At 38.1% G+C, this 20,205-nt stretch overlaps 1 protein-coding gene across 3 annotated transcripts in view; it reads right to left on the bottom strand.

The window, feature by feature from the left end:
* ARHGAP42 (Rho GTPase activating protein 42) overlaps positions 1–20,205 on the bottom strand; it is a 289,588-nt gene that overhangs the window by 87,541 nt on the left and 181,842 nt on the right. For 2 of the 3 annotated variants that reach the window (XM_036081768.2, XM_078058735.1), the window contains exon 5: positions 10,318–10,419. The exons of the other annotated variant lie outside the window; for it this stretch is intronic. In XM_036081768.2, the coding sequence (XP_035937661.1) occupies positions 10,318–10,419 (102 nt within the window). The remainder of the gene's footprint in view (positions 1–10,317; positions 10,420–20,205) is intronic. 3 annotated transcript variants of the gene reach the window in all.

The following is a 20,205-nucleotide window of genomic DNA, read 5'->3' as shown; positions in this document are numbered from 1 at the left end:
ACACACACACACACTTCTTCTTTATCCATTCACCTATCGATGGACACTTGGGTTCCTTCCATATCTGGGCTACTGTAAATAATTCTGCAATAAACACAAGGGTGCATGTATTCCTTTGAATTAAGTGTTTTTGTATTCTTAGGGTAAATACCCAGTAGCCTGATTACTGGATCATAAGGTAGTTCTATTTTTAACTTTTTGAAGAACCTCCATCCATGTTTCCACAGTGGCCATATCAGTTTGCATTCCTACTAACAATGCAGAAGAGTTCCTTTGTCTCCATATCCTCACTAACACTTGTTTTTGCTATTTTTGATTTTAGCCGTTCTGACAGGGTTGAGGTGATATCACATTGTAGTTTTGATTTGCATATCCCTCATGATAAGCGATGATGTGCATCTTTTCATGTTTCTTTTGGCCATCTGTATGTTTTCTTTGGAAAAATGTCTGTTCATGTCTTCTGCCCATTTTTTAGTTGGATTATTTGGTTTTTGGGTGCTGAGTTTTATGGGTTTTGAGTTTTACAAGTTCTTTATATATTTTGGATACTAACACTTTATCAGATATGCCATTTGCAAACATCTTCTCCCATTCCGTAGGTTGCCTTTAGTTTTGTTGGTTGTTTCCTTTGCTGTGCAGAAACTTTTTATTTTTGATGTAATCCAAAATAGTCTATTTTTGCTTTCATTTCTCTTGCCTCAGGAGACATCTAGAAAAATGTTACAGCCAAAGTCAGAGAAAATACTACCGATGCTCTCTTCTAGGATTTTTATGGTTTCAGGCCTCATATTTAGGTCTTTAATCCATTTTGAATTTATTTTTGTGTATAGTGTAAGAAAGTGGCCCAGTTTCATTCTTTTGCATGTTGCCGTCCAGTTTTCCCAGCACCATTTGTTAAAGAGACCATCTTTTTTCCCATTGGACATTCTCTCCTCCTTTGTTAAAGATTAACTGGCCATATAATTGTGGGTTTATTTCTAGGTTTTCTATTTTGTTCCACTGATCTATGTGTCTGTTTTAGCACCAGTACCATACTGTTTTGATTACTATAGCTTTGTAGTCCAACTTAAAGTCTGGAATTGTGATACCTCCAAGCTTTTGTTTTCTTTTTCAAGATTACTTTGGCTATTCAGGGTCTTTCGTGTTTCCATACAAATTTTAGGATTATCTGCTCTATTATTTTCTGTGAAAAATGCTGTTGGTATCTTGATAGGGACTGCACTGAATGTGGAGATTGCTTTGGGTAGTATAGACATGTTAACAATATTTGTTCTTCCAGTCCATGAGCATAGAATGTCTTTGCATTTCTTTATATCGTCTTCAATTTCTTTCATCAGTGTTTTTAGTTCTTAGAATACAGGTCTTTCATCTCTTTGGTTAGGTTAATTCCTAGGTATCTTATTATTTTTGGTACAATTGTAAATGAAACTGTTAATTTCTTTCTGCTGCTTCATTATTGGTGTATAGAAATGCAACAGATTTCTGTACATTAATTTTGTATCCTGTGACTTTATCGAATTTATCAGTTCTAGGAGTCTTTCAGGTTTTTTATATAGAATATCATGTCATCTGTGAATAGTGAAAGTTTTACTTCTTCCTTACCAATTTGGATGTCTTTTATTGCTTTTTGTTGTCTGATTGTTCTGGCTAGGACTTCCACTACTATGTTGAATAAAAGTGGTAAGAGTGGACATCCTTGTCTTGTTCCTGATCTTAGAGGAAAATCTCTCAGTTCTTCCCATTTGCTATGGATTTTTCATATATGGCCTTTATTATGTTGAGGTATGTTCACTCTAAACCCACTTTGTTGAAGGTTTTTATCATGAATGGGTGTTGTACTATGTCAAATGATTTTCCTGCATCCATTGAAATGATCATATGGTTCTTATCCTTTCTCTTATTGATGTGATGTATCATGTTGATTGATTTGTGAATGCTGGGTCAGCCTTGCATCCCAGGAATAAATCCCATTCGGTTGTGGTTAATGATTTTTTAATGTATGGTTTCTGTTTGCTAGTATTTTGTTGAGGATTTCTGCATCTATGTTCATCAGAGATATTGGCCTGTAGTTCTCTTTTTTTGTGTGTGGTGTCTTTATCTGGTTTTGGTATCAGGGTAATGCTGGCCTCCTAGAATGAATTTGGAAGTTTTCCTTCCTTTTCTATTTTTTGGAATAGTTTGAGAAGAATAGGTATTAACTCTTCTTTAAATGTTTGGTAGAATTTGCCTGTGAAGCGATCTGGTACTAGACTTTTGGCTTTGCGAATTTTTGGATTACTGATTCAATCTGTTTGCTAGTTAATAATCTGTTCAAATTTTCTATTTCTTCCTGGTTCAGTTTTGGTAGGTTATATGTTGCTAGGAGTTTATCCATTTCTTCCAGGTTGTCCAATTTGTTAGCATATAGTTTTTCATAATATTCTCTCATTATTGTTTGTATTCTGTGGTATCAGTTGTTACCCCTCCTGTCTCATTCGTGATTCTGTTTTTTTCTTGATAAGTCTGGCTAGAGGTTTATCAATTTTATTATTTTTTAAAGAACTAGCTCTTGGTTTCATCAATCTGTTCTAGTGTTTTGTTTTTATTTTTTAAAGTTTCTAAATCATTTATTTCTGATCTAATTTTTATTATTTCCTTCTTTCTGTTCATTTTGTCTGTTGTTCTTTTGTTTGCTCCTTTAGCTGTAATGTTCAGTTGTTTGAGATTTTTCTTACTTCTTCAGGTAGACCTGTATTGCTAAAACTTCCCTCTTAGAACCACTTTTGCTTCAACCCCAAAGTTTTGTAGCATTGTGTTTTCTTGTTTTTTGTTTGTTTCCATGTACTTTTAAATTTCTTCTTTGATTTCTTGGTGTACTCATTCATTGTATAGTAGCATGTTATTTAACCCCCATGCATGGGTGGCCTTTCCAAATTTTTTTTGTGGTTGATTTCTAGTTTCATAGTGTCGTGGTCAGAAAAGATGCATGGTAAGAATTCAATCTTTTTTAATTTGTTGAAGCTTGTTTTGTAGCCTAATATGTGATCTATCCTGGAGAATGTTGCACGTGCACTTGAAAAGAATGTGTATTCTGCTGTTTTAGGATGGAATGTTCTGAATGTATCTGTGAAATCCATCTGCTCCAGTGTGTCATTCAAAGCCATTGTTCCTTTGTTGATTTTCTGTTTAGATGATTCGTATTTTGATGTAAGGGGGTGTTAAAGTCCCCTACTATTATTGTATTATCATCAATTAGTTCCTTTATGTTTGTTATTAAACATTTTATGTATTTGGGTGCTCCCATGTTGGGTGCATAAGTATTGACAATTGTTATATGTTCTTGTTGGATTATCCCCTTTATTATTATATAGTGTCTTTCTTTGTCTCTTGTTACACTATTTGTTTTAACGTTTACTTTGTCCCAACATAAGTACTGCTACACCAGCTTTCTTTTTTTGTTGTTGTTGTTTTCGTTTTAATATCTTCAAAATGTAGTGTCAGGACCAAAAACACTTTATACCAAAGTGGAGAAATCTCATCTGTAGTGAATTATATCTCATGAATGATTTCAGAGATCTGATTTCTTATAAAATAAGAGAGGGAGAATTATCCATTAATGACCTCTGGGATATGTAATCTACAAAGCTTAGGTTATTGTTTTATAGCCAGCCATATTAGAAGCTAGAGTAAGGTCCAAGAGATGTGAACTCACGACCATCTTAGCAGATAATCCATCAATTAATTAATTAATTAATTAATGTAAACAATGCCTGATTACTTGGGAGGTGTGAATTAACCCATTGGCAAACACTAACCATGATATGAGATGTTTCTCATTCTCTACCTAATGAGACATTTTAGAAAAGAACTACATTTGGGGCTTAAATTTGTCACTCCATAAAGGGAGACTCTCAGATGACAGGGAATAAAAATCAAGAATGGGCTAACTCCTTCATTCTTAGGTTTATTCAGACATCATTTACTGGCTGCCTACTATGAAGCAGGTGTTGGGTATATAAAGATGAAAAGACATTCAAGTCTATTCTCTTCACCTTAACTTCCCCTGAATCTTGATCTTTAAAAATCTTTTTTTTATTTTTAACTTGGCAAGTTTATTTTTTTTCATTTTTCTTATTTTATTATGTTAATCACCATACATTACATCATTAGTTTTTGATGAAGTGTTCCATGATTCATTGTTTGCGTATAACACCCAGTGCTCCATTCAATACATGCCCTCTTTAATACGCATCACCAGGCTAACCCATCCCCCCAACCCCCTTCCCTCTAGAACCCTCAGTTTGTTTCTCAGAGTCCATAGTCTCTCATGGTTCATCTCCCCCTCCAATTCCCCCCCTTCATTTCTCCCTTCCTACTATCTTCTTTTTTTTTTATTATGCTATGTTAATCACCATACATTACATCATTAGTTTTTGATATAGTGTTCCATGATTCATTGTTTGCATATAACACCCAGTGCTCCATGCAGAACGTGCCCTCTTTAATACCCATCACCAGGCTAACCCATCCTCCCACCTCCCTCCCCTCTAGAACCCTCAGTTTGTTTTTCAGAGTCCATAGTCTCTCATGGTTCGTCTCCCCATGGTTCATCTCCCCCTCTGATTTCCCCCACTTCATTCTTCCCCTCCTGCTATCTTCTTCTTTTTTTTTTAATATATAATGTATTATTTGCTTCAGAGGTACACGTCTGTGATTCAACAGTCTTGCATAATTCACAGCGCTCACCATAGCACATACCCTCCCCAATGTCTATCACCCAGCCACCCCATCCCTCCCACCCCCCACCACTCCAGCAACCCTCAATTTGCTTTCTTTTGATATCCATTTGCATCATAGATGTTTCTTCATCCCCTCACTTTCAATCTGCAGGTGTCTTTAGGTGTAAAATGAGTCTCTTATAGGCAGCATATTGATGGGTCTTGCTTTTTTATCCATTCTGTCACAATGTCTTTTGATAGTGTGCATTTAGTCCATTTACATTCAAAGTAATTATTTATAGATGTGTATTTATTGCCATTCTATTACCTGTTCTGTTGTTGTTTCTGAAGATTTTCTATGATCCTTTGTCTTTCTCTCTTTCATGGTTTGCTGGTTTTCTTTAGCGATATATTTGGATTTCTTTCTCTTTATTCCTTGCATTTGTATTAGTGGTTTTTGATTTGTGCTTACCACTAGGCTTGTATATAACATCTTCCGCATATAGCAGTCTGTATTAAGATGAACCCATTCTTTACTCCTCTCCTTCTATTCTGAATGATAGCCTTGCTGGTTAGTTTTCTTGGCTGCACATTTTTCCCATGTAGTACTGTGAATATATCATGCCACTCCCTTCTGGTTTGGAAAGTTTCTGTTGAAAAATCCAATGATTAGCCTTAATCAGGGGGTTTTCCCTTGTATGTAATTGTCTTTTTTCTTGCTTCTTTAAATTTATTTTTTTTAATTACTGTATTTGCCATTTTTATCACAATATGTCTTGGTTTGGATCTGCTTTTGTTGATTTTGTTGGGGGTTCTCTGTGCCTCCTGGATCTGGGTATCTGTTTCCTTCCCAGACAGGGAAATTTTTAGCTATCATTACTTTGAATAAATTTTCTGACTCCTCTTTTCTCTCTTCTTCTGTGACTTCCATAATACTATTATTATGTTTGATGGAGTCACTAAATTCCCTAACTCTATTCTCATTTTGCATAATTCTTTTTTCTCTTTTTTATAGTAACCGCTTGATTACTTTCCATTACTCTGACCTCTAGGTCATTAATTTGTTCCTCTGCTTCTTCCATCCTGCTGTTCATTCCATCAAGTGTGTTTTTCATTTCGTTTATTGAGGCCTTTATCTCTGCTATGTTATTTCTTATCTCTGTGTTAAGGGTCTCACTGATGCCTTCCACTCCTTTCCCAAGTCCAGTGAGGATCTTTATGATCATGACAGTAAATTCTCTATCAGCCATGTTACTGATATCTGTTTCACTTAGATCTCTGGCCATGGCCTTGTCCTATGCTTTCATTTGGGACAAATTCTTCTGTCTTATTTTGTCTAAGTTTCTGAGCCTGTGTTAGGAAAGTCAGTTACATCTCCTGTTCTTGAGGGTAATGGCCTTATAAAGAAGAGGTCCTGTAGTGTCCTACTTGTAGTGTCCCCTATTTCCCAGGGTCTGGCACTTCTGGGAGTGTCTCCAATGTGTACTGCATGTGCTCTGCTGTTGTGTCCTGGCTGCTTTATCCTTCAGGCCAGTCATCGGCAGATGCTCTCTTTGCCTGTTCTGGAAAGTGTTTGGTCCCTGGCCTGAATGTGGTGCCTTTCAATTAGGTGTGCTCTTGGTCTGCATGTGAAATGAGACATACTGCCACTGCCACCAGAACCCAGGCTCCCCCAAACTCCTGCATCTGGAGATGAGGGTTGGCAGGGATTTTGGCTGACCTTCTGCAGGTGGGGGCCTGCCATTCTGGGACCATGGCAAGCATGACTGGGAAGGGTGGTTCCACTGGAGTGGGGAGGGCGGGGACAGGGCTTGGGTAAGCAAGGTAGGTAGTGTCTGCTGCGCAGTGGTTCCCACATGTGGCCCTGTGCTTATGCCAAGGCCCAGGGGAGGGAAATGGCGCCTGCCAGTTCCTTTGTTCCTGGAGGGGTTTCCTTGTGAATGCTGCCTCGTTGGCACATATTCTGAGATGAGCAAATAACCTCTTCAGTGGGTGCCCCAGGTGCTCTTCAGATCACTGTTTCCACACTGTCAACAAGCTGTTTGCCCTGCCTTCTCTCCAAGAGCAATCCCAATGCCTCCAGGCTCTCCTTCAGCCAAGCCTGCTGACCTAGCTTTAGAACTCCAGGCTTTAAGCCCCACTGGTTGCTGGAACTTATGAAATTCAATATTTAGCTTCTCTTGATTTCCAAGCCAATTGCTATGGGGATTTGTTTTTCCAGCGTGCTTCCCCCATGTGTTAGTCTGTCTCTTGCCCTTCTCTGTGACCATGCCCCCCCCCCCACCCCAACCACAATGGCCATGATCCATTTCTTTCCCAAACTGTCTCTGTACTTCCTACCTTCTTTGATGTGGCCTCTTCTCTACCTTTAGTTGTGGAGTTTGTTCTGCAAGTCTTTGGGTCAAGTTCTGGGTATTTAGCATGATTTGATACCTATCTAGTTGATAGGTATGGGATGAGGCAAGCCTAGGGTCCTCCTATTCTGCCCCCCATCTTCCCCTCCATTTTCTGTTCTTTTCAATTCTTACTTCGTATTTTTGCACTGAAGACTTTTTCACACTGATTTGCAAATGCAATTTGTATATAAGAGATAGTAATCCTGTGTCATATGTTGTACAAATTCCCTAACATTTACCTTTTAATTTGATTTAATATCTTTTGAGATAAAGATTATTTCGATGCATTCTGGTCTTTCTACATTTCCTTTATGATTTTTTCCTCTTATTTCATACTTAGAAAGAAATTATCCAATTACACATCAAATATTACTTATTTTCATTCACTATAAAGTCTACAATCTTAACAAGTCTGTTTCTAATTCTGCTTACTCCAATGATCCATCTAACTGATGGCCTTGTAGCTTTATCAACATGAGCTGACCCCTAATTCAGTCCCGAAAACGGGCAACCACTTATTTTCTATGAACAAAGCAATGAGGAGTCAGCTGTGCAGGTGAGAAGGCACAGAGTAGTCTTTCTGAAAACAATAAGCTTGGTGCTGACAGAAGTACCAGAGCTGGTCTGGAAAGGAACAGGTCTTACAGAATTAAACACAAGTATGGCAGCATCTCCCTATAACAGGTTTGATTCCTGGAAGGGCAGAGGGGAAAAAAAAAGGCACATTTTTTTCCTTGTCTACATTACGTGCTCTGAAGAGATGCTCTGGCACAATTTGTGTTCTAGTGTGGGCTATGGCTCCTGGAAAAGAAGTACGTGCATGCATGCATGCATGTGTGTGTAGTGGGGCAAGCAGAGGATGCTGCTAATCATATTATAGGTTTTTCCAGGCTCCAACTAAATACAGAACCAGAACAGATGTTCTATTCTACCACAGCCTAAGTGACTGAGGGCCACTAACAAGCTAATATTAAATACAGAGTTAGGTTCTCAGGGAAAACTGAAGTATAGCCTCTAGAAGATTTTAAAATTAAGCAATGTCTAAGTGTGGCCTCTCACATTCACCAAGAATCTGAAGAACATATAACCCTTTAGAGACCCTAAAAAGCACCACTGATTTAAAGGCAGTGAATTTTTAAAATGGCACCTGGCCATAGCCCTTGGCATGGCAGATAGTGGTGTACTGGTGATAATTAGGTGAGCCTTTCTTCACATGATTGTATCTATACAATTCATTCTCTCCTAGGTTTGTTGTAGCATAATGCTCAAAGAGGTACATGAGCATTTAAGAAGTTTGGAACATGTAAACATCATTATTAAGTTACAAAATAGTACTTCATAAGATTAGATATATCTATGAAAATTCAAAATATGATTTTTCTAAATAACAGCTTTTTTCTCCCTTTCAATTTAGCCAGAAAATCTTTCCTGCAGCACAAGTGGTATATTAACATATCATATTTCAATAATAGGAGCTAATGACAAGGTATTAGTTATAATGAACATGTTTAAGTAACAAATATTCCCAATATTAAACTTTAAAAAAAATGTTTTTCAATGAAGAAATTCAGTTCCCTCAATGAGAACATAAGAGAACAGAAAAAAGGAAACAGAAGCAAAAATAACCCTCCCATGCCTTTTGACTCCAGTTCACTGCATCCAAACTCCAACTTGTCAAGTGTGCCTGGTGGGTAAATGTGGAGGTAAGGCAAATAAGAAAAGGAAGAAGGAGAGCAGAACCAGGTTGATAAGCAGTTCAGTAAGGTTTGTGGCTTTGCTAGAAAGATTAAGAGGAGGCATTTGAAAGAGGTACTCAACTGTGATACCTAGAAGTACAGACAAAAGAGGAAGAAGAGACTGGAGTGGTGGTATAGGACTCCCTGCAAAGGTCTGGAGAACAGTAAGGAGCCACCGGCGAACTAGCTCAACACTCCCTACTATGCTGGGTTTAGTGTCCATGCATTGTGTTTTGAGATTTTATTGCTGCTAAGATGATAATGACAAGAGGGTCCAATATTTTTTTAAATGTATCTCTGATTGACTTATTTCGCTCAGCATAATACCCTCCAGTTCCATCCACGTCATTGCAAATGGCAAGATTTCATTCCTTTTGATGGCTGCATAATATTCCATTGTGTATATATACCACATCTTAATAAGTCAATCAGAGAAAGACATGTATCATATGACCTCACTGATATGAGGAATTCTTAATCTCAGGAAACAAACTAAGGGTTGCTGGAGTGGTGGGGGGTGGGAGGGCTGGGGTGGCTGGGTGATAGACATTGGGGAGGGTATGTGCTATGGTGAGCGCTGTGAATTGTGCAAGACTGTTGAATCACAGACCTGTACCTCTGAAACAAATAATACATTATATGTTTAAAAAAAAAAAAGATAACAAGAAGGGAAGAATGAAGGGGGGAAATCGGAGGGGGAGATGAACCATGAAAGACTATGGACTCTTAGAAACAAACTGGGGGTTCTAGAGGGAGGGGAGTGGGGGAATGGGTTAGCCTAGTGATGGGTATTAAAGAGGGCACGTTCTGCCTGGAGCATTGGGTGTTATACGCAAACAATGAATCATGGAACATTACATCAAAAACTAATGATGTAATGTATGGTGATTAACATAATAAAAAAATGAATGTATCTCATCACTGTACTAGAACTGTATTATGCCTTAGTAAAAGGACTACTCAATTTTATTAGTTATACTCAAAAATTACCAATGAGAATAAATATTTCAGAAAAAAGAAGAAACGGATTGCTTAAATGCATAAAGGTTAAAATATTTCTGTTGACTTGTTTTTTAAGAAAATTGATATAAAATAGAGATTTTTAAATGTGTAATTGTGTATCTGTTTTTCCCCTACTGCAAAAGCAACACCTTAAAAGCAGATATTAGAAAAAACTATTCCATCAATTTGGTAGGTCCTGCCATTGAAAATATACCCAATAAGAAAAAAAAGAAAAAAATCTTATCTCATTCTTTCTCATCATTGAAGGAAATAACTAATCTTTTACTTGGAAGTGTTAATATTAAGGGTCATAAAGCATGTGAAATGCTCAGCACAGTGTCTGTCCATTTTAAGTACTCAATTAACTCTTATTATCATTATTTTATTATAGAGTAGCAGATTCTGAGATACTATGACCTTTGGAAATTTGGACATCACATGCCTTAAAGCTAATGTCCTGTTCACATTTCAAGTGGAAAAGCTTACCTCTTGCAAATGAGATTCCTTTTTCTTTGCAGACAAATTTAAATGTTTATCAAGAATAGAATAGTACTTTTCACTCTCCTTGTCAAACTTCTTCTTTCCATCCTAGGAGGTGACAAAACAACAAAACATTCTAATTCGAGAATAAAACTGATTTCTTTACATTCCCATCAAACATCCAATACAAAAATTTAATAAAGATTTAGTGAGCTCCAACTATGTACAAAACTTGACGGAGTAGGAAAAAGGATGTGAAACAAGTCATTTGAATATGTATTCAAATATGTATTCAAATGTACTTAAATATTCTCAAAGAAGTTCGTGGAACTACAGTATGGAAGGAGGCAGGCTGGCCTCAGTAGAATCCCTCTGAGAACTTTATAATTGACTCTCAACAGGAGATTCTGATCTAGTAAGTCTGAGATAGGACCAAGAGAAAATGTCTCATTTATGCTTTCTGGTGGTGTCGATGAGTTAATATACGACCAGTTTAGAAAATTGCTCACACAGACTCTTTTCAAGAAATCATTATTACCGAGCTACAAAAAGGTACCTGATATTTCAAACACTTCATTCTTGATGGGGGAAAACAGACTTCTAAAAGGTGGTAGCATGAAATAATTAAATAAGATGTTTCAAAGTCAAACCAAAAAGATTAGCAACATCTTTATCATAACTCACCATAACTGTAATAGCTGACCTTTGCTCATTCCTAAAATTGCGTTGTTTTATAGGGAAAACTGTAACTAGGCTGGCCTTTTATGGAAGAGGAGGACAACTTTACCTTTCATCCTATGGCACACTCTTATACAAATGCAAATGGAATAAAATCCTAAAGGGGATAAGACCCGCCTGGGCATATAATCTTCTCCAACTATAAATATGTTATCCACCAGGTAAGGTTTTTGTTTTTTGTTTTTTGTTTTTTTGGGTTTTTTTAAGATTTATTTGTTTGAGAGAGAGAGAGAACACATGTGGGAGGGGCAGAGGTAGAGGGAGAGAGAATCTCAAGTAGACTCTGCACTGAGCACAGAGACCAACACAGGGCTTGATCTCATGACCCCTGAGATCATGACCTGAGCAAAAACCAAGAGTTGGATGCTCAACTGACGGTGCCACCCAGGTGCCCCCAAACCAGGTAAGTTTTTTTTCCCATTTATGAGTCCATATGAAATAAATACTAGGCAATCAAACTCATAAATTTCATTGGCCAAAGAAGCACTCTTACTTGCTTTTATTTCATTGTTTCTGGATGTGCAATGCCTGGACCACTTTAATGAGAGTCAAGTATTTTTAAGCCTATTCAAAAGGTAGATTCCTATTTCCCCCATCCAGAGATTCAGGAATTATTATTTTTAACAAGCTTGATGATTATTACGCATAATGCTTTATTTCATTATTTGCTTAAGTATTTGAAAGAGTTTAATAAAAAATTAGAGATAGATATGTGCTCATTTAACAGCAGTACATACTAAAATTGGAACAATACAAAGATTAGTATGGCTAATCATGAAGTGTGCCATACTTTGGGGGAGTCGGAGCTAACAGGCTTCCAGTTATGGAATAAATTAAATCACAGGGATGAAAGGTACAGCATAAGTATATAGTCAATGGTCCTATAACACTGCTGTATGGTGACAGATGGTGGCTACATTTGAGGTGAGCATAGCATAATGTATACAGTTGTCAAATCACTAGGTTGCACACCTGAAAGTAATGTGACATTGTGCTGTCCATCAATAGAAAAATTTTAAGAAAATAGATGGATAGGGTGCCTGGGTGGCTCAGTTGGTTAAGCGACTGACTTCAGCTCAGGTCATGATACTGGAGTCCCTGGATCGAGTCTTGCATCAGCAGGGAGCCTGTTTCTCCCTCTGACCCTCCCCCATCTCCTGCTCTCTCTCTCTCAAATAAATAAATAAAATCTTTTAAAAAAATAGATGGATAATTTTATAGAGGGACAGAAGGAGAAGGGGAGGAAAGGAGAAAGGGAGAAGACAAGCAGGCCTCTGGCCTGTCTTTCCCATTATCTGAGGTTGTCAGATTGAGATTAATAGATCTAAGTAATTCTATTTCGATCCACTGGCACCTCTGATGTTTTTAACCCACCATGATCTAGTTCCAAATATGGAACTTGAAAAAAGTTAACTGATAAAATTACATTGAATGGGAAGAGCAAGTAGAATTGTACTGCAAAAGTTTGTAAATTAAACTACTAGACCTATAAATGAGAAAAGCCAGAATCTCCAAAGGATTTTCATTACATAAGGAGAAAATGTGGTCCTACTAGGAGAAACACAATAAAAAAAGAAAGAGTGGCATTCACATTAAAAAGAAAAATCTACTGAGAGACTCACATTACAAAATGTGGAGTAGTAGACCCAAAAGGAAGCACAGAAGTCCAAGGTTCAGGATGGGAGGACCTTGTCCTCTCTACCATTGTAACAAGATACCTGGGTGAACATTTCACCATTTGCTCAGTGGTGACAGTGTAGCAGAGAAATTTATGTATATACCCTATCCTCTATAAAACTGAGTATTTGAGAGAGTGATCAATAAATATTTAATGAAAAAGTGAAATACTTCCTCTGTAATAATCTGGGCACCATAGTCCCTCACAGATATTCCATTTGTTTAAAACAAAAAAACAAAAAAACAATATCCATGATACTAGGGACAATTCCACACAAATAGCTTAACTCAATCCCATGTGCACAAATACTGGGGGGGCAACCAGTTGCATTATAGTATAGTACACAAAACTCACTCACTTTCATCTTATGCTAGGAGACTTAAAATTTCTTGCTATGCATAGAAGAAACTGGTTAAAGGCGAAAAGAACACAGCTGTGGTGACAACACTAGTATCTTTGTTTTCAGGCAGTGTTTGATGGCATTTTTGGAAACACTAATTCAGTGCCAACATGTCAGCATTCCTGGCAATACAAAAAAATCATCCCCAGAGCACTTCCTGGACTCTTATTCAAACCCTGGTGCTTCACATCACCAGGCCAGCAAAAAAGATCTACTCAAAGATTCCAGTGATGTAGAAAACAAAAACACACTCAGATCTAGCATAAAATTAAAGAGCTGAGTAGGCCACATGAAGGACAACTGTAATGTGGGGAAGCATGGTCTTGAAAACAAAGAGCATTTCTCCCTGAAATTCACATCTGTCCCAAAAGCTATGATATACTCTTCATGTAAGCCAAGTCTCATTTGGACTTACTAACTTAGCTCCATACAGCTACCTCTTATCTTTTGTGTTACATGTTCTGGGTATCAAGCTAAGAATCTGCTCTAAAACAAATGCTGCAAATGGAAGGGAAAAATAACCCATCAATCTTTACTAAATGCTGTACATGATTCCCATCTTATTGTCACAGCATGATTCAAAAACAGGAGACTACGTTATAGTGTTACATTTTCTGTAAATCCAGGTAAGGACATTTGAACTAGGTAATCATTTAAAATGAAGTCATATATATGTATGTATATATGTGTGATGTTTGTATGTATGTGAGTATATGTATTATAAAATTTTAAAGGAGATCATCCAAAATAGCAAATTATTCCCCAAACCCAGTTTTAGCTGGCAAAGTGTAAGATAAGTTCTGGGTCTGCAATCAATTCACTTTCTAAATGACACTACATTTGCTCTAAGCACAGAGGTCATGTTATATCTTAGCTTCTAACATTAGCAACTGTGGGGCGCCTGGGTGGCTCAGTCGTTAAGCGTCTGCCTTCGGCTCAGGTCATGATCCCAGGGTCCTGGGATCAAGCCCCGCATCAGGCTCCTGCTCCGCGGGAAGCCTGCTTCTCCCTCTCCCACTCCCTCTGTTTGTGTTCCCTCTCTTGCTGTGTCTCTGTCAAATAAATAAATAAAATCTTTAAAAAAAAAAAAATAAAGATTAGCAACTGTGGTTGTGCCACACCCTCACTTTACCCAGTAAGGTAGTAAGGAATGGGAGGGAAACTCCCAAGCATCAATTTTACTCCAAATTTATATATAACAAAAAAAAAAAAGTCAAATAATTATAAAAACTATAGGTCAACCATGCAGATAAAAAACATGCAATTATACATAATTGTTAAAAGAAGGCCAAACCAATCACTTCCACTGACCACAAGAGGGTACCAAAGATGAAGAACAGACTGTACCACAACATTTACAAAATCACAAATAGAAATTCTCAGAATGTTATCTAACTGCATTTTTTTCTGTAGAAGACCAGTGCAAAGTTTTGTTTAAACAATTGTAAGCAACCTTTATTCTAATGTTGCCATGATATAAGTTATTAAAAATAAAAAGTGAAATAACATTTTCTATATTTCTTTTTTAAAAATGGAGCACATGGGGCACCTAGGTGTGTTAGGTAAGCATCCGACTCTTGATTTCAGCTCAGGTAATGATCTCAGGGTGTGAGATCAAGCCCTGCATCGGGCTCCACACTGGGCATGGAGACTGCTTAAGATTCTTTCTCTCTCCCTCTGCCTCTCCCCACCCTGCTCACTCTTTGTCTCTCAAAAAAAAAAGACCACATATTTAGGATTTTAAGACTATTTCAAATGTTATCATTACCAACCAAGATACTGTGAAATTTCCCATACAACTACTTATGTCATGGTGTTAGTATACCCATTAGCTAATAAGCAGTTTGTGTATATTTTGAAAAAAATCCTTCAAGTGAATGCATAGCAGTAGAAATAATAATAGAAAGAATGATAATTAAAATGAATAGCTAAATTTCTGATTCAAAAATATGCGGAATTCTTATAAACTGGCACTGTGCTAGGCATTGAGAGGATAAGTTATAGCCCTGACTACCAATCTTGGCTACACTTCTTGTTCCTCTGATGGTTAGATTTATTCGCTGATTAGAATGGCAGACCAGGGTGAAATCAACCATCTCTTAAGTTCCGAAGTGCCAGACGCTAGGATATTCCAACCACATGCTGTGTGGGAGTTTCCTATGGCCCAAGAGATTTCTGGTAACCAGAAACCCAGGTTATTAAGAATCTTAGTATAGCTTGCACAGCAGTGTCCATCCTTAGGTGACTGTACCCAACCATTCCCAGTCTCCCTAACCAATGCCCACCAAGTCCTTCCTTCTCAATCTGCTGAAACATAGACATTCCATCGGTCTCCTTGATGGGTAGCTGTAACACTATAATTCACTGCATCTTCCACATTTCCAATTACCCCACCACTACCACTACCAGGTGAACAGACTCAAAAGGACCAAGGGTTTCCTATTTGCCTTTATGAAGAACTTCTACAGACTGGAATGATTAAAAAAAAAACAGAAATAGATATGAAGGATAGATATGAAGGTATAAGACACAGAAGAGGAAGGTCCAAAGGGTAACAAGCATATGAAGAGTTGTTAAAACTCATTAGTAATTAAGAAAAAAGCAAATTAAAATATTCAGGTATCACATTATATCAGATATTGGCAAGTGTTAGAAGGTTGAATAATTCTACATGCTGAGTGCATGTGGAGATACGGGAACCTTTATATATTACTGGTGGAATAGTATGGGGCTGCCGCCTTTCTGAAGAGAGATGTTGCACTACTGAGGGGCCCTAAGAACACAGAAAAGTCAGTAAGGAAACACAAATGAGGATATGCATCTGTGGGGACAGGAAGATAGCTAGGGTATTCATTAATGGACATAAAATGAACTTGATGCAGAACATGGAGTGCTAGGCAGAAGTCAGAAGGAAATATTAAATGTTGATGGGTCTTAAAACACAATTCTGAGTTAAAAAACACAAAACAGACAAGTAACACTAAATCATTTACATAAATTAAAGAGCCATGCATACAAAATGGTAACAATTTTACAAAAACACACAAAAAATATACATATTAAACTCATAAGAATGGCTGTTGTGTAAGGAAGAAAATGAGAATGAGGTATGAGTAAATGAATAAAACAAGAGAGGGCTGTGAACTAAAGGACAACAAATGGAAAAAGGAAATTAGGAAATTAATCAGGAAGCCCAACATCTGACTGAAAAATTACTGAAAAAGAAAGTGTCAGGAGAAAATTACCTAAAAAATAATATATTAAAATTGCTAGAACTGAGAAAAAGTTTTCCATATTAAAATGTCACAGTAATGGAGCAAGATGGCAGAGGAGCAGGAGACCTAAATTCCCTCTGGTCCCAGGAATTCAGCTAAACAGGGATCAAACGATTCTGAACAACTACAAACTCAACAGGAGATCGAAGAAAAGAATAGCAGCAACTCTCTGAACAGAAAAGCGACCACTTTCTAGAACGTAGGAGCTGCAGAGAAGTGAATCCGAGGCGATATTCAGGGAGATAGACCTTGGGGGAGGGAGCCTCCTCAGCCACTACCGGCAAGTGATAGAGCAGCGGAGCACAAAATCGGAAATTTTAAAAGTCTGCTCAGCTGAGGGACATCGCTCCAGTGGCTGGGGGGGGGGTAAGGGGGTGGAACACTCACTGGGACAGTGTGGTCTCAGGACCCTCAGGGTCACAGAAAGACTGGGGGTGCCTGAGTGCGGCAGAGCTCCCAGGTATCGGAGCAGGGAAGCCGGCTGCAGAGACGGAGCCGAGGAGTGGGCTCTCAGCTCCAGGTTGCCATAAACCGAGATCCGTGGCACAGTCGGGCCACTGCTCTTCCAGCAGGGACGCAACAAGCGGCAGATCTGGGGAGACTCCCCTTCCTCCCCCAGGAGCACACAGCAGGAATCTGCTGGGTTTGGAGACTCCAAACGGGGTCCTGTGCCAGAGACCGAAACGCTCGGTCACAGGTGGGATGAGCACAGAGCCAGGCCGGAGAACCTGGGACACAGGAGTGATTGACTGCTGTTCTCTGGGGGCTCACTGATGAGTGGGGCCCCAGGTTCTCGGCTCCTCCAGGACCAGAGATTGAGAGGCCGCCATTTTCATTCTCGTCCTCCAGACCTGCATGGAAAGCTTTCAGGGAACAAAAGCTACCAAGAGCAAACCCGAGCAGATTACTTAGCCGGACTGGCAAGGGCGGGGCAATTCCGCCTCCACAAAGACATTTGAGAACCACAGCAACAGGCCCCTCCCCCAGAAGAACAGCAAGAACAGCCAGCCAAGACCAAGTTTACTGATCAAAGAGAAAAGCAGAACGCCAGCACTAGGGGAATACAGCACATAGAATCCATGGCTTTTTCCCCATGATTCTTTGGTCTTTCAAAGTTAATTTTTGGGGCGCCTGGGTGGCTCAGTTGGTTAAGCGACTGCCTTCGGCTCAGGTCATGATCCTGGAGTCCCAGGATCGAGTCCCGCATCGGGCTCCCTGCTCGGCAGGGAGTCTGCTTCTCCCTCTGACCTTCCCCCCTCTCATGTGCTCTGTCTCTCTCACTCTCTCAAATAAATGAATAAATAAAATCTTAAAAAAAAAAAAGTTAATTTTTTACATTTTCCTTATTTTTTTCTTTCTCTATTTCTTTTGAATTTTTCTTTTTCCCTTTTTCAACGAACATCTTATCAATCCCTTTTTTAAAAATCTTTTTTACTTTTCATTTTTAAGTCATATTCTATCTCTTCATTGTAGTTAACATTATTTTTTGTATATGTGTGTGTGTGTGTATATATATATATATATATATATATATATATATATATATATATTTGTTCTCTCTTTAAAATTTTGAGATACAGTTTCTTCTAACAGACCAAAATATACCCTAAATCTCTAGTGTATGGCTTTGTTCTAGTCTCCTGCTGGATCACATTCTCTCCCCCATTTTTTTTGTCTTTTTTTAATTCTTTTTTAATTTCCATTCTCCTTTTTTCAACCACCTTCTTATCTTATCAATTCCTTTTATAAAATCTTTTATAATTTTCATCGTTACTATCATATTCCATCCCTTCATCGTACTTGCCCTTATTTTTTGTACATATATAAGTTTTTCTTTCTTTAAAATTTTGGGAGGCACTATCTTCTAACAGACCAAAATATGCCCAGAATCTAGTGTGTGGCACTGATCTATTCACCAGCATGATCATATTTGATTATATTCTTTTTTTTTCTTTCTTTCTTTCCCTTTCTTTTCCCCCCATTTTCAAGTCTCTTCTGATTTGTTTCGTGTATATTTTTATGGGGTCATTGTTACCTGATTAGCATTTTGTTCTCTCATTCATCTATTCTCCTTTGGACAAAATGACAAGACGGAAAAACTCTCCTCAAAAAAACGAACAATAGGCAGTACCAACTACCAGGGCCCTAATCAATACGGACATTAGTAAGATGTCAGAACTAGAGTTCAGAGTGACGATTATAAAGCTGCTAGCTGGGCTTGAAAAAAGCAGGGAAGATACTAGAGAATCCCTGTCTGGAAAAATAAAAGAACTAAAATATAACCAAGTCAAAATAAAAAAAGACTATTAATGAGGTGCAATAAAAAATGGAGGCTATACTGCTAGGATAAATGAGGACAAAGAGAGAATTAGTGATATAGAAGACCAAATGATGGAGAATAAAGAAGCTGAGAAAAAGAGAGATAAACAACTACTGGATCACAAGGGCAGAATTCGAGAGATAAGTGATACCATGAGACGAAACAATATTAGAATAATTGGGATGCCAGAAGAAGAAGAGAGAGAGGGGCAGAAGGTATATTGGAGCAAATTATAGCAGAGAACTTCCCTAATTTGGGGAAGGAAACAGGCATCAGAATCCAGGAGGCACAGAGAACCCCACTCAAAATCAATAAAAATAGGTCGACACCCTGACATCTAATAGTAAAACTTACGAGTCTCAGAGACAAAGAGAAAATCCTGAAAGCAGCTCAGGAGAAGAGATCTGTAACCTACAATGATAGAAACATTAGATTGGCAACAGACCTATCCACAGAGACCTGGCAGGCCAGAAAGGACTGGCATGATATATTCAGAGCACTAAACGAGAACAATATGCAGCCAAGAATACTATATCCAGCTAGGCTGTCATTGAAAATAGAAGGAGAGATAAAAAGATTCCAGGAAAAAAAAAACTAAAGGAACTTGCAAACACGAAACCAGCCCTACAAGAAATCTTGAAAGGGGTCCTCTAAGCAGAGAGAGCCCAAAATTAACATAGACCAGAAAGGAATAGAGACAATATACAGTAACAGTCACCTAAAGGCAATAGAGTGGCACTAAATTCATATCTTTCAATAGTTACCATGAATGTAAATGGGCTAAATGCCCCAATCAAAAGACACAGGGTATCAGATTGGATAAAAAAACAAGACCCATTGATATGCTGTCTGCAGGAGACTCATTTTAGACCCAAAGAAACCCCCAGATTGAAAGTGAGGGGGTGGAAAACCATTTACCATGCTAATGGACAGCAAAAGACAGCTGGGGTGGCAATCCTTATATCAGACAAATTAGAGTTTAAACCAAAGACTATAATAAGAGATGAGGAAGGACACTATATCCTACTTAAAAGGTCTATCCAACAAGAAGATCTAACAATTGTAAATATCTATGCCCCTAACATGGGAGCGGCCAATTATATAAGGCAATTAATAACAAAAGCAAAGAAACACATCCACAACAATACAGTAAGAGTGGGGGACTTTAACACCCCCTTTACTGAAAAGGACAGATCATCTAAGCAAAAGATCAACAAGGAAATAAAGATTTTAAATGACACACTGGACCAAATGGACTTCACAGACATATTCAGAACATTCCATCCCAAAGTAAAAGAATACACATTATTCTCTAGTACCCATGAACATTCTCCAGAATAGATCACATCCTAGGTCACAAATCAGGTCTCAACCAGTACCAAAAGACTGGGATCATTCCCTGCCTATTTTCAGACCACAATGCTTTGAAACTAGACCTCAATCACAAGAGAAAAGTTGGAAAGAACTCAAATACATGGAGGCT

Source organism: Halichoerus grypus, chromosome 11 (genome assembly GCF_964656455.1).
Source record: "Halichoerus grypus chromosome 11, mHalGry1.hap1.1, whole genome shotgun sequence".
Lineage (NCBI taxonomy): Eukaryota > Metazoa > Chordata > Mammalia > Carnivora > Phocidae > Halichoerus > Halichoerus grypus.
Note: the sequence above shows the minus strand (reverse complement) of the source record. Positions and strands in the feature narration are given on the sequence as shown.